At 45.8% G+C, this 14,605-nt stretch overlaps 4 protein-coding genes across 7 annotated transcripts in view; 3 read left to right on the top strand and 1 right to left on the bottom strand.

Annotated features, from left to right (window-relative positions):
• Positions 1 to 14,605, top strand: part of LOC122621647 — a 107,091-nt gene that overhangs the window by 29,072 nt on the left and 63,414 nt on the right. The gene's annotated exons all lie outside the window — the stretch shown is intronic.
• LOC122621646 (MD-2-related lipid-recognition protein-like) lies at positions 9,402 to 10,453 on the top strand. Its single transcript, XM_043799583.1, has one exon. The coding sequence runs from the start codon at positions 9,614 to 9,616 to the stop codon at positions 10,097 to 10,099; it is 486 nt and encodes a 161-aa protein (XP_043655518.1). The 5' UTR covers positions 9,402 to 9,613; the 3' UTR covers positions 10,100 to 10,453.
• LOC122621645 (MD-2-related lipid-recognition protein-like) lies at positions 10,683 to 11,310 on the top strand. The gene has a single exon (XM_043799582.1). It carries the CDS (start codon positions 10,720 to 10,722, stop codon positions 11,209 to 11,211), a length of 492 nt encoding a protein of 163 aa, XP_043655517.1. The 5' UTR covers positions 10,683 to 10,719; the 3' UTR covers positions 11,212 to 11,310.
• Positions 12,096 to 13,187, bottom strand: LOC122621642. The gene has a single exon (XM_043799579.1). The coding sequence runs from the start codon at positions 13,068 to 13,070 to the stop codon at positions 12,198 to 12,200; it is 873 nt and encodes a 290-aa protein (XP_043655514.1). The 5' UTR covers positions 13,071 to 13,187; the 3' UTR covers positions 12,096 to 12,197.

Here is a 14,605-nt window from a genome sequence, read left to right as displayed (position 1 = left end):
AAAGAGAGGTTTTGGGTTCCTGGAGGTCTCGAAGCCAAAAAGATCGCACGGCAGGCGGGCTCGAGCATAAACAAAGTGTGAAATTTGTACCTAAAATAAAAATGCGGCAAAAGGGATGTGTGGTGTGGTGTGTGTCTGCATTTGATTTCCGTTTGCTTTGCGAGGTCGAAGTCGAAATTTCGGCTCGGTTTCCAGCTCCATGCGGATTCACACCTCACGGCGAGCATTTCAGAGCGCGTTTCAGAGATGGAGGAATTTCGTCGAGGAGGGACGTAGATTTTTCACATGCCGTGGCAAACATTTGGCCAACACATGGCCAGGCGAATGCCGCCGAGAGAAATGTATCCGTGAGTCGGGCTTGGGCTGCGTATCCGTGAGATACTCGGGCATTCAGCTGTGCAGATACAGTGTGTGTGTGTGTGTACCTACGCCTTCTGGTCACTGCTGCCGATACTCCGTAGCCCTCGCACATCCTCCGCCCCTCGCGGGAATCCTTCTGCCATCCTTTGTGTAAACAAATCAAATGTTCTGCGTGTTTGCTGTTTTGTCTCGCGCCAAACGATGAAGACCAACAAGGGCACACTGAGGAAAACAGTTCGCATAGTTCTTGAAAAAACAAACTTGCCTCGTATAGTTGTTATCAACTAGGAACGGGTTCTAGTTTGTTAGTGGTTGCAGAATGAAGTAATAAGAAGTTATTTTTCCTGTCAAGATCTACTTCGTTTTTGTTCGAGTGCAAGGAGCACTTGAAAACAATCGCAGAATTGGAATTGACCCGGCAAATGTCTTTGTCAACAAGCGTCAACAGCCCCGAACCGAAGTGAGCCAAGTGGAGCCAAGTAAAGCCAAGTCAGGCAAATTGCCTTTAAACAGCCAAAGAACGGGGCAATACCATACCATACCATACTACACTGTACAAGTATGTGCATGGTGGATGGATGGTGGAGCAGCAGTGGGGGAGCAGCGAATGTGGCGAAAGTTTTCGCAAATCAGCTGAAATTATGAACTTCCTTGCCATTGCCCGGGCGGAAGTTCATTTTAGTCCGCAATAAAAGTTTGCATCTCCTCAATGCTCCATTCGTTCTCGAAACTCCCAGTTTAGAGCTCCTAGTTCCCAGTTCTCGGTTCAGTTCCTAGCTCACAGTTTCCCAGTTCCCAGTTCCTAGTTACCCAGCTTTCCAGTTTCTATTCATGTTCATGTGCAAAAGTTTTGCGCTTATATAAGAGCATCAAATTTGCATCATTCACTTAAAACAAACACGCCGCACAAAGGATTCTGGGCGCTGCACAGAAAGGCAAACAAACAAGCAAATATTAAATGCAAATGCAAATACAAACGCAAGGAAGGGAAAACGAATTGGGATCAGTTGAGTGCGCCCGATATCGGGCATTTATCGGGTAATATACTCGTATGTGGACTGGGGGTTGGGGCACCTGAGTTGGGAGGGGGGGAAACTTGCAACGGAAGCCATATATCTGAGTAATCGAAGCAAACTTTAAGGCAAACACTTGGCGGAAAAGAAAACCTCGGCAGCGCACATACATATCGATAAAGTTGCACTCGAGGATATTGCCTTTAAGGTCCTCGAAGAAGCCGAAACTGCTGCTTTACTCGCATGGAACGCGGCGTTTTTCTAGTTTTCGATTTGAAAGACAAACTTTTGCTGTTAAACCAACAAATGCCAAGCAAACACACACGCAACCCAGCCCAGATTCACATGCAGATACAGATACAGATGCAGATACAGACACAGATGCAGATACAGATGGTGATGGTGATGGAGCTGCAGATACAGAAGCACCTCCAAGAAAGGAAGCCCCAGAAAGGAAGCCCAAAGAGGCATCACGAATGCATGCCAATTGCTCTCGAGGAGCGGAGAACATTTTAGGAATTTATAGTTTTCTCTTATTTACCGACAGGAAGTGCAATTCACAAATCGTTAGCTCAACCTCAACCTCGGGCGAAGGACTTGGGGAAATCGAAGGGCAAAGCCTTAACCCATTAAAGGCGGCAATCTGAAGCTAGATGGTTGAAAGCTAAGAAAATTAACTTATAAGTAATATAATTATACTGAAAATTTGTTCTTTACGCGGTCTTGAAAATACTTATTCATCCTTAGCTTAGGTTTAGAACTTAGGTTTTGAATATTATTCATTAAAGATCGCGTAGCTAAACAAGTATATCTTTCACAAATGTATGATTATCTGTACTTGAATATCAGAATTCCCAGTTACTGTTATATCAAATGTCAAGTAATGGGTTAAGAAGAGACCAAGAACCCCCTCAACATATCATTCGCCAGAAGTTGTGTAAGGTGTCCCCGACGAAAAAGAAACTTATAATCAACAGCTTTGGCGGCTCAGCAACTGCCAAAGGCACAAAACTATCTTGAATATGTGTGGGCGTACGAGCGTCTAAGTATTTCAAAATAACATAAGTATCTTTCGGATTCCCCGCCCTCCCGCAGAAACTTTTCTATCCCATCCAAGTCCATCCTGTCCTGTCCTGCAGCAATTCCCCAAATGCGGCCCGTGTGTGCATTTAAGCCACTTTTACTGAAACTTCACATTAATTTCAATTTGCTGGCAGTAAAAGTTTTTCATGCACGTCCGCAAATTGCTTTTTGGGGATAGGATCTGCGGATCTGCGGGGGAAGGTAAGCCGTAAGCCATATGTATAGGAACTTTAACACTTTGCGGTTAAGACTTGGCTTTCGATAGGTGATAGCTTGACAAGGACGCGACCGGCGAAAGGCAAATAATAAAAGTCAAACTTGATGGCGCTGAGATATGTGGATACTTTGCAGTTTGAATGGTGCATTTGGTGGGATCTTTAATACATTCATAAGATTTTTGGTAGAATTAAGACCGCAGGCTCGAAAGCGAACTTCCAACTTCATTGTCCTCAAAATTTGTCATTATTTTAATTTGTTGGCCTGAGACGGGCAAAGCGATCACTGTACAGGGAAACCTCTGTTTTCGGCCACCCAAAACGCGATTCGCGGAAAGCACAAGACAAACACACAGCCCCGAAATGCGAAACGTGCTGAAATCTGCTAGCTCAACACTCGACTTTTGAAGGCGGCACCTTGTGATGACGCTACCGAGATGGTGGCGAGCAATCGGACTCTGATTCACATACACACTCAGATTCACATTCAGATTCAGATACATATTCGGCATCTCGAAATGAGCAGGAGAACGATGACGAACCGCCCACATGCGACATTTCTTACGTGACTCGGCCAGATGAGATTCACATTCACATTCACAAACACATTCAGATTCAGATTCGAATTCAGCTTCAGTTTCAGATCCAGATATTCAGGTTCAGGGCCTCAGCTGCGCAGCTTTTAGCAATGGACGGCAATGAAATCATGCGGCTGATAAATTTGCGTTTCTATAAATGACAGGGCTCGGCTTTTGGGAGGGCGAGTTCTGGGCACATGGAGTGGGAGGCAACCCTCATTAGTCTTAATAGTTTAACGACTAACTATGGTTTCGTTCCTTAATGAGCTCGAATGTCGGCCAGTTAGATTTTATAAATTGGCAAAGGGTCTTCAAATGTGGGAGCTTTTCGAGAGGCGGGGAGTGTGTGCAACACCTTGGAGTCCAAGAAATTTGTCTCAGCACAGTCCCAGCTGGAATGGACATCTTTCGATGCACTGCGGAAAAAGCATATGTGAAACGTAATTAATGAATTCATTAAAATGTTTCCAAGCATTCTTCTTGGTAATCAAACTACTTCTGTTATGATGCTTATCTCAGGAAAGGAATCTCTACATATGTTTTGTTTTTATTATCAGAAAATGGAATCTTTAGTCTACATTTGTTAGCAATACTGATTTTTTACAGTGCTTAGTATACACGGCACGCACTTGTCGCCTTTTCTGTCCGTTGTCCGTTGTCCGTTGTCCGCTGTCCGTTCCTCGAGCTCTTAGTTTATAATCCTGTTATTTGAATGTTGTACGTCCTTTAAGTCCTCCGGGATATGAGAAACTTTGTGGCCCGATAAAGAAGCAAGACATTTGCATACGAGGGTCGAAAGTTTCCGGCAAGTTTTGTTGCTTCGAGAAGTAATGCAGAGATATGATACCCACTTTCAAATGGTAAACAGTGAAGAAAAAAGAGGTATACAGAGGTATATCGTGCAACTTTGTCCATTTGTTCTATTTGTTCAACCAGCTGTCATTCACCTCGGTTGCCTGTCAACGGAACGTGTGTCCTTGTCATCTCTGGTGGCCACATTCCACGTTCCGCGGCAAGTTCAAGTGCCAGCATCACCTGGTAAGGCCCCAAACCATTTGAAATTCGGTGGCGACACCGTGCTCCCCTCGCAAATATCTCTTTCTCTGCATTTCAGTGGCCACCCACGGAGTTTGGCTTTTTGCAACGCAAACAAAACGTCAGTCAGTCGAAAGACTGGGGCAAAACCGCGAACTGCTGCCTTGCATTTTACATTTCACTGCACCGCGAGAAATACTTTGCCGCATTAGAAACAAATACTTACCTTAGATACATTTAAATATGTTCAAATCAAACAATATGGTTTTCTAAGATAAATTGCATACACTTAAGCACTTCTTAGCTCGTAGTTATATCATGACAACGTTTTTATAATTAACAATTGTGATTTCTCCCTGTGTATATACAATGATTATCCGCTTCCGAAGCGTCTCAATGCTGGGCAAAAATAGTGCGCCGTGTCCGACGGTGTTTACTTTGGCAGCACTTGAAAACAAAAATCCAAAACCGAATCAGCATATAAGTCGGCTGGCGAATCCCAAAAGTCGGGACCACCCGTGCGGCCGTCGGCGAAATGTTTCGAAATTAATTACAATTAAAAGTTTGGGCCCCGTTTGCCGGAAAAGCGGGCGCACCTTGGCCAATAAAATGAAAATTTATGGGTCACACATGAGCGGCGGCCCGAGGAAAATGTGTGCCTCCGTTTTCTAGCCATATTAATTGGCCCCGGCTTATCCAGTTGCCAGAAGCCACGGCAGTGGTCGCCTCTTAAAGGCTTAGGACAAATTTGTCTTGCCTTCCGAGGACCGCAAGTCAAGGCGTTTGCACTGAGAGAAAGGGTTGGAAGTACGGAAATACTGTGCCTTAACTTGAATGTAACTTTCAGGGAACTGAAAAGAACTACTACTTTGTTGAAAGAAACTAAAGTGAGCTGCCTATGCTAGCATATTCGAGAGGTGACCCTCATTTTTGCCAGTGCGCTAGAAAGGAATGAGGTAAGTGGCTGAGTGGGTTAAGGAGCACACCCACCTCCGCCTCCGCCCCATCTCGCCGAGGGATTCAATTTGAGTCTGAGGGCCTGCCACATGTGTGTTGGACTTGATGGCCCAGATAAAATGGCCATTCTTTTGAGTGAGATTGTAACCAATTTCGGCTGCTGCTGCTGCTGCTGCTACCGCCTGCCTGCCTGTAGGTAAAGTGATAAGGTTGCTGGGGTGATGAGGAGCTGGGGCAACAGGAACTGAAACCAGGAGCACACATGCTGGGAACCGCATAATAATTCTTGAGAACAATGTAAGCGTCAATTGTGCATGGCCAATGTACGCCATAGTATGTGGGTAGTTTCTTTGGCCCTTCGCCGCCCCTTCGAGACTTTGCCCTTTTGCCCACATTTGCCATTTGTGCAGACTCCAGAACTCAGACGGAAACTGAGAATGAGAATGAGATTCAGACTCAGAGTGAGACTGAGACTCAGCCTCAGACATCAGGGGACAAAGACGACAACGTCGGCACATGCCACACGTCAAGTCAAGAAATTTAAATTAAAAACCTTTTTTGCATGAAATGTTTTTGTTTGCCTGCAAGCATGATGCATATGTTTCCACTAATTCGGGGGTTTCGTTGGCAAAATGGATGAGCGGACTGGGCTAAAAGTATTACATTGTACGTACAAGAGTTGGCAAAAGTTGGACATTGCTGTCTAAGTGAGAAATTATTGCAGGGTAGTAGTGTCGGATATTAAGTAAAGGGTTTGAAGGGGATTAAGATTCTGATAAGGATCATTCGCTTTCCTCTTGTTACTTTGCGATCGAGGAAATGGAGTCTGCTGTTTCATTCGTTTTAGAAAATCTCCGTTCTAGCTTTATCTTTTTGAAGTGAATCATAGTAGGAGTGAGTTTCTTGAAACGGAAGACGGTTACTCAGCGGTGGAAGACCTTAGCCCCAAGTTCACCATAAGTGAGTGAGTGAGATCAATTAGACATCTGTGGTTAGTGAGCTCACTCGGCTCATTGGCTCTGTGTGCAATTGTCTTGGAGTGCGATTAGTCCACTTTTATCAGCGCAAAAGAACGAGCCACTCGTAAATTTCAGAGCCAGGGCTTTGTGCCTATAAAAGTAAATCAGTTTGAACTCGCTGCGTTCTTGTATTTTTCTCTCACATATGCTGCGAGTGACAATTAATGTGTGTGCTTAATTCGCCTAATTATTCCAGGCAATAAAATTTTCAATACACTCAGATGCTGATGCTGATGCAGATGCTTATGCTGATAATGATGATGACGATACAGATGATGATTGTGAGGCTCCCTTTGTCCACACCTCGAAGGGAAAGTGGAGCGTCGCGAGGCGAAGGACACGTTTAATTCAATTCGCGAAGGTTCCTTGACTCGACTGCTTCTTTTTATTTATATTTCGCTGGCTTGGCTTAGAGGGAATAAAAAGGCGAGTAAAAAAAGGAAGAGCCACATTTAAATTCAAATCGCTGAGGACGCTGACAAAGAAGCGGCGCCACACGTCGGATTAATTTTATGTGGCCCAAGGAGAAGCGTCTCCAGGACATCAGGACATCTTCGTCCTCGCTTCAATTAGATGGTTGGTTGGATGGAAGTGGAAGTGGAAGCGGAATGGCAGGACCTCGTCGCGTCCTTTGGCATTTGCCATTGGCTGGCTGCAATTGTTAAAATCGAATTAAGCCACGGTGTCGCATACTTTTGATCTCCCCCGTCAGCCAATGAAATGTTGCACTGCTCCGCGAAATGTCCTTACATTGTCCTTGCGGAGCAAATGTAGGTATTTCCACCCCCCACCCACCACCCACCAACTCCCCCGTGGACTATTTCAATTTCGGTTTGCTTGGCGCAAATGAAATTAAACGAAGATTAGTCGTGTGCTCGCCAGATTATTCCAAGAAATAAAAATCCAACAGATATACAGATATACAGATATATAAGAGCACCCTGAGATACTCGCATAGCCAAGGCGTTCATTATTTTTTCGTTTTGGTGGCGGCTTTTGCTTGGCGCTTGCTTTTATTTGTACTTGTATTTTCCATTCGTTCGCTTTTTATGGCCCCTTGAGGTGATTTGCTCAAGTTCGCCGGCCCCATTTCAAGGAAAATCTCAGGGGTATAGGGGATTACTCGAGGAAAAGCGGAGGAGGGGGGCTGCACATTAGTGGAGCCGAAATCTGGCCAAATCACAAGCTACATTTAACCCGCAAATGATGGCCGGCTTTGGCTCAGCTGCAATTTATGAAAGAGTTTCGCTAAATCTGCTTAATGAAATCGAATTAAGAGGAGGCTTGGTAAAATAAGTTACTTATACATTTGCATTCAATTATATAGCTTTAAATTTAAAGCTCGAGAGATTCAGCCCTTTTTTGTATCTCATTCAGATAACATACCCCATCCAATGCCTCGCTCGTGTGTTCAATTAAAAAATGGTCACCATTAATTGCTAACCAATTTGCAGTCCGGTCACTTCCTTGCTGTCGTCTCAAGTGTTCGCCACTGGACTTTCCCGCTTTTCCCGATTTTCCCGCTTTTCCTGCTGCCACTTTGATGAGCAGCAGTCCATGTTGACATTTTTTGCATATTAATTGAAGACAAGGCCTCGTCTTTCAGTGCCCTTTTCCCCTTCCCCTTTCCGCTTTCCCCTGGCCAGTAACCTCGTCCACCCTTGGCTTAATTTGCGGTAAGTTCATTAAGTAATAAAACATAAATTTCAGTTTTTTGTTCTCAACACCCCGTCGTCATCAAGTTCTTGATACTTTTCCCATTTTTTCGCTGCTGTTTTTGTTTTCTCTTTTTTTTTTGTTTAATGCTTTGCATATTTCTTTAATGAATTAATTCTGTTTTGGTTTCGCTTTGGGTTTCGGTTCTGTTGATTCACCGTTCACTGGACTTTGATAAAAAAAAAGGCGCAAAGTCGCCGCGGAAATATACATACATAAGTGAGGGGCAGGGGGGTAGCATATTTTGTATAATTTATGCGAAAAACATTAGGGAAAACGGAGGAACGCGTTTGTCGAGTGTTAATTATGCTCTGGCTGGCTGCGAAACTTTCCTATCAATTTTTGAGAATACAAATTTGAGAGCGCAAAAACATGTTTTGCATATGAAAACGGAGATATGGAAATTTGGAGAAAAACAGGGAAAATGTTGCGCTTTGCCAGTCGTTTTCCTCGGCGGCTAATTGCATTCTCCTGGGGATTCCCCTATAAAAGTTGAAAAATCGCGCGCATCGCATTGCAAGCGCTGCGGCACACTCGCAGAAATTACTACTAAGTTGTCGATAATGATAATATATGTCATGAGAAACTTGTTCCATCTTTTTTCCACATTCCATGGGATTTTGCAATTGGTTTTCAATTTGTTTATTCTACCTACAGAGGTTGACCTCGGCAATTTCTCGCAGTGCAGCTTGGGGATGGGCTGCCTTGGGGGTGTCAGGTTGTCAATCGCCTCGCCTGTTGTTTGTTGTCCCCGATTGTTGACATGCATTCCCGCAAATGAGCCGTGCAATTGTCGGGCTGCCTCCTATTGACAGCTCCCAGTTCGATAGTCAAAGTGCACATGTATACACACTATACATCTCGGGACCTCATCCTTGGACCCGCGGGATTCGTCTCGAGTTTCACAGTGGATCTCTCCTGCAGTTTCATCTCTGGGCTTCCCTGACTGACAACTGTCGTTTGCCATCTCGCATCTCGGGGCTGCGACACTGAAAAGTGTGACGATTTGTTTGTCATGTGGCGCGGGGTGCCGAAATCAATTGGTTTTGTGCCCGGCAGATGCAGATGCCTTAGATCTGCGACACGGGCATTGACAACCTCAACTGGACCTCATTTGTTCTGGATGCGATTGCCATTTGCCTTACACATATTCCACTCTACTTTCCACTGCTGGGCTCAAATTGCAGGCTGACTAGTGCGTGTCAGCGGTACCAAATGAGTTTCCATTATGGTCTAGTTGCCTATTATAAAACAATTAATTATACTCTATACTCTATATACTCTATATTCCACGGCACGACGTTCGCTGCCTGCTGATAGCACTTAGTTCCCAGCTGTTGATAAGCACTATTTTAGGACTTGAGATTTTGAAAACTTTGCTTTTGTACTCTAACTATTGGGTTTGATTGGCATACAATTAACTTGAAATTCGGGTATTTTCAAATTTCAGTTTGCTTACAAAAGAGTTTGATGTAATAACTTTTCAATAGCGACTTTCTCTGTAACGTCCATTTGGAATATTTCGAAATATTCAAGAAACATTGGCATGCTCCATTTTCTAGAGTGTAGCCCTCTAGCGCCACAATCCAATCGATTCCCGCTGCTACGTGCATTCCGAGTCCGACTTTCGATCCACCATGTTGCGTTTGAGCTCGCTCCTGACCATCGCCTTTGCCGTGGTGCTGTCCTCCGTCGCCGTTTTCGTCTCCGCGGAGGTAGTCAACTTCCTGACTTGCGAGGATAGCGTGGACACCTGTGCGATTCAGCAGGTGCGGGTGACGCCCTGTCCGGAGGCCACTGCCAATGCCGCTTGCCACATCCGCCGCAGGCACCGCTTCACGATGAGCTTCGACTTCACGCCCCGCTTCGATGCCGACTCCCTGAATGCCACCTTGGGTTGGGCCAAGAGCGAGAACGTGGAGCTGCCACTGCTGAGCATGGACCGGGAGGCCTGCAAGTACACACCCTGCCCCGTGAGATCCGGAGTCACCCAGACGTACACCACCACCATGCCCGCCGATGCCAGGTTCCCGCTGAGTCCCTACACCATCCGCTGGGCTCTGAAGGATCCGGTTTCGGAGAAGCGCTGCTGCTTCACCATCGACATCAAGGTGGTGCGCTAGGCAGCAGCTCTGCCATGGATGCTCCACCAAATACTTGGATTACTACATGCATATTCCTTTTTTTTTTTTTTTTAATTATCACTGGCAAGTGTAATTAACGGCACCTGTTCATTATCTGTAAAGGGTAGACTCGCGGTATGCCCACTAATTGGACTCGTTTGACCTTGGATTTGTCAGGCTGATGAAACTGAACAGGGGGATGCGGCTGATAAGAGTTTTCATTTTGAAGTGACTAATTAGGTAGAGCATGCCAATCAAATGAAGGGTTCTATACTTCAGTTGTTACTAACCAATTGTTTCTGGTTGAAAATTTAAATATAAATAAACCAATTACTAATCCTTTTGAAACAGCCACATGTTTGTTTCTTTTCTTTAATAATCCCCAAAGAGGGAGTTACGTATTGGATCAGAATTTTACAAAATTTTCAAATGCCGCCGCCGACACCCTTACAGTTCCAAGTACATTCCGATAAGGCGCTCGAATCTAATCAGCTGATGCACACTTGTGGCCACAGATGTGACCCAGTTCAAGGGGTCAAACGGGTAGGCAGATAAGCCCGGCTTTGATTCCAAGTCCGTGCTGGCAGTGCCTGCATTCCGTGTCTGGCTCTCGATCCACCATGTTGCGTCTCAGCTCGCTGCAGGCTATCGCCTACGCCATCGCCATCGCTATCGTCCTGATCTCGGCATCCGCTACCGCCGAGGTGGTCAACTTCGAGCCCTGTGCGGACAGCGTGGACACCTGCACGATCCAGCAGGTGAGGGTGTCCCCCTGCCCCGAGGCCCTCTCCAGTGCGGCTTGCCACATCCGGCGCAAGCACAACAGCGAGATGAGCTTCGACTTCACGCCCCACTTCGATGCCGACACCCTGAACGCCACCTTGGGCTGGGCCAAGAGCGAGACCGTGGAGCTGCCCCTGCTCACCATGGACCGCGAAGCCTGCAAGTACACGCCCTGTCCCGTGCGCTCCGGAGTGAAGCAGACGTACACCGCCCTGGTGCCCATCGAGGCCAAGTTCCCCCTGAGTCCCTACACCATTCGCTGGGCTCTCAAGGATCCGGTTTCGCAGAAGCGCTGCTGCTTCACCATCGACATCAAGGTGGTGCGCTGATCCGTCTCCATCGCTGCTTGTGCTGTAAATTCAATAGTGAAATTAACCTTTTTTCCCTTTTAAAATAAATAAACGCGACGTTTAAATGATGCACATGTACCTGGTATAGCACCTTTATTGAAATATAAACTTTTACTTGGTATATTTGATAGTCGCGCTCCCCTGATTGTGGTGAACTATATTTATTTTCTGCTAACGATTTGCTGCGTTTTTTAATTATTTGTGCGCCGGGTTACGGCCCACTGGGGAAAAGCTTGAGGAATAAAGATATTCACTCCAATAATCATCAACCTGCTGGCGACTAATTTGAACCCCCGAGTCCTCGGGCAGTGGGAAAGTGTATAAAACTTTGATTGAACTTTTGGGTGCCATTAAAAAGTCTCCCCGCCCTCGGCAGCTTTCCTCCACGGGTCTTATCAGCGTCGTCAAACAATTAAAAATTGAGCACTTAAGTTGTGGTCATGAAATCATTTGTTTTTCCCTTATTTTCCTCTCATTTTTTCCAGCGTTTTATTGTTTTTCTGTTCACATTTTTCCGTGGTGGAAATTCAAATAGAAAATCACTTTTTGCTACCCAGCGTTTTCGAGGGGAGAATGCTGCTTTGCTTGGCTGGAGATTTGTTTACCAGGTTTCTGGATAAAATAGAAACTCCATCAACTGTATTCACTGGTAAATTTTCCTAATGGGTATTCTATAGTCCGCATATTTCACCACTGAATTCTCTCTTTTGCTTCCACTGTTTACCTAAACGAAAACGTAGCCATATTTTCTCGTTGGACGGGGGGGAATGGGGAATCGTCCAGAAGTCTGATAGGCCTGACCCCAAAAGCCCCAGAAAACCCAAAAAAAGCATGGCAATAATAACACAAACAACGACAGACACTTGAGCAAATAAGAATAATAATAACGAGAGTAATCACAGCAAGGACTTCAAGAACACATTGTTACTCAATTTGGATGCAGAGTGGCTGGCTGCGAATCAAATTCAGATTTTGGCATTTGCCTCGCCGTACTTCTTACCCAGCACATAGGGAGTTTTGGTCAGTTCGGAGATGATCTCACATTTGACTTGCTCGAAACAAGGTGAGGCATCCACATAGACCACCTCCCTGCGCTGGCTGAGGTAGGCGTTTAGGGCAGGTTCGCTTTTGCGGAACTGGGCCATCTGACGGTCCAGGAAACTGACGTGAGCCTGAGGTCCTGGCGAGTAGCTATTGAGCAGGATTCGCATGCGAGCCATGCGCTCGTCGACTTGCAGGAAGACAAATCGATTCGGGGGCACAGTGAAGCCCTCGAAGAGCTCCTCAGCTTCGCACTTATTGTTGGGGTAATTGATCAGCAACCAACCCCTGTGCAGGGCGTCCTCCTGCAGGAGTCTGTTCTGGATGAGATTGCCCACTGCCTGCGACCGTTTGTACACACAATCCTTTTCAATGGCTTCCTGCAGCAGTCGGGAGTGCTCATCCTGGTCCGCTTTGTTGATGCTGTGATAGGCCAGGACATCGGCATCCAGCACCAGCAGGTTCCAGCGCTGCGCTAGCACGTGTGCCAAGGACCTTCGTCCTGATCCCGGCTTGCCGTGCAGCACTATGCGGTGGTAGAAGTTCCTCGGCAGCTGGTAGAAATCAGCTTTCACTCCCCGCTGGAAGGCGTCCAGCGATTTGGTGTATATCTCCACGCCGATCCTGGTTATATTCTCGCCCATCCATCTGCGCACATCCGTCACGCCATCCGCCACGGAAATCTCGGCCAGCAGGCGACTCATCACCTCCATCAGCTTGTGCTTCTCAATGTAGTACATGAATGCGGCGCTGTACTCCACCAGCATGGATCGGTCGAAAGTGGTGGGCGAGGACATGTCGTTAACTCAGCTTTGGTTATTGTGTTTTTTAAGAAATTTATTGCAACTTTTGTAAGGTAATTCAAAAATAAAAACAATAGGTGTGGAGTGCTTGCTGCGTTTCGGAAATATTTTATTTATTCTCTTTTGTTTATTAGGAAGCTAATGGGGAAAGCTTTGAAAGCATTGTAACACTTGTATTTGTACAGGATTTGAAGTATAAATATCCTGTATCTCCTGCACTTGCGGCTCATAACGAGAGCTTGATGAGGAGCATTACCATTAAGACGGCTGTGACTGGGACTTCTGGCATTGTTACGATCGTATTAATTGCTTCCGTTACAATATTAGAAAATGGCGCGCACTTCCGGGCAGCTGGAGAGGATTATGGGGCCCGTATTATGGCCAAGTGTAATGCCGTGCCAGAAAACGGAGCCAAGAAAATTGGCCGGGCCAAGGCAAATTGGCCCCATATGAGAGTGCATCTGGTTGGGTGACAATATTTTGCAGCGAATTATGACAGCTCCTTTGTCTTGCCGGGCGAAATGGGAATGGGGCCACTCCCCCGAGCGAGCAGCAGTCGCATTAACAATTTAAAAAGCCGGGGCTGCTAACGGTCTGCAAAGTGTTGCCAAAATGTCTGTCATACTTTATGTTGTCTTATGAGCTGCCCGGCATGTCCTGGCCGCAGCCAAGAATCCTTATAAGGATGCCATGAATGCTTCTTGGTGGGCGGATGTGAATGCGTGTGGTTTGGGTGGCTTCAATGGTTTGGGTGGTTTGAGTGGCTTGAGTGGTTTGAGTGGGCTAATAAAAACTAGTAAACGATGAGAAATTGCTTCCTGTTGGCGATGCTGCTGCCTTCGCAGGACACTCTCCATATTGTTATGTCAAATATGCTGTTAATATCTTGCACACACTAATATCGCATCCTTTGCTCTTCGCCTTATCCTTCGCCCATCTCCGCCAGCTGGACAGGAGAAAAGCTGGCTACAGCCACGCCCTCGCAGTGCATTCGGGAGCGCATTTTAATTATATAAAAAACAAAAAAAGTGCCAAAATCAAAATATGAATTTGAATGTGCACTGCTTTCGGCTGTTTGTTGCGCTGCCACAAAGAGCGAAACTTTTTAATTAAACTCAAAGCAAAGCAAAAGCAAAAGCAAAAGCGACAGCGATAACAGCGCGACAGCCCCGCCATCTCACTGCTCCAAATTACATTTCGTCATTATAGCCAGCGTCCACACACTCGCATCATTCATATGCACATTATATGTGGATGCATATTGCCCCCAATACGGGGCACTCTCCCCTCTGTTTTAATCGCCAAATTTGTGGCACAAGCCGCAGTTGCAGCCGCCGCCGTTTGACTCATTTCGCAGTTATCACTGAAGAACTCGCGCTACTCCGAGACAAGATGGCGCCCTAGAAAGCCTGCAAAGTGCATATCCGAATCGCAAAATGCTCTTACAGTCAATAGTAAATATATATATATATAAGTAATAGAAAATATACATTCTTATAACATATTTTAAGATATTTATGCACAGTTTC

This window comes from Drosophila teissieri, chromosome 3R (assembly GCF_016746235.2).
Source record: "Drosophila teissieri strain GT53w chromosome 3R, Prin_Dtei_1.1, whole genome shotgun sequence".
NCBI classification, from domain to species: domain Eukaryota; kingdom Metazoa; phylum Arthropoda; class Insecta; order Diptera; family Drosophilidae; genus Drosophila; species Drosophila teissieri.
Note: the sequence above shows the minus strand (reverse complement) of the source record. Positions and strands in the feature narration are given on the sequence as shown.

Excerpts from the sequence above, each read along its gene's own strand:
- LOC122621642 (XM_043799579.1), bottom strand. The coding sequence starts at position 13,070 with ATGTCCTCGCCCACCACTTTCGACCGATCCATGCTGGTGGAGTACAGC.
- LOC122621645 (XM_043799582.1), top strand. The coding sequence starts at position 10,720 with ATGTTGCGTCTCAGCTCGCTGCAGGCTATCGCCTACGCCATCGCCATC.
- LOC122621646 (XM_043799583.1), top strand. The coding sequence starts at position 9,614 with ATGTTGCGTTTGAGCTCGCTCCTGACCATCGCCTTTGCCGTGGTGCTG.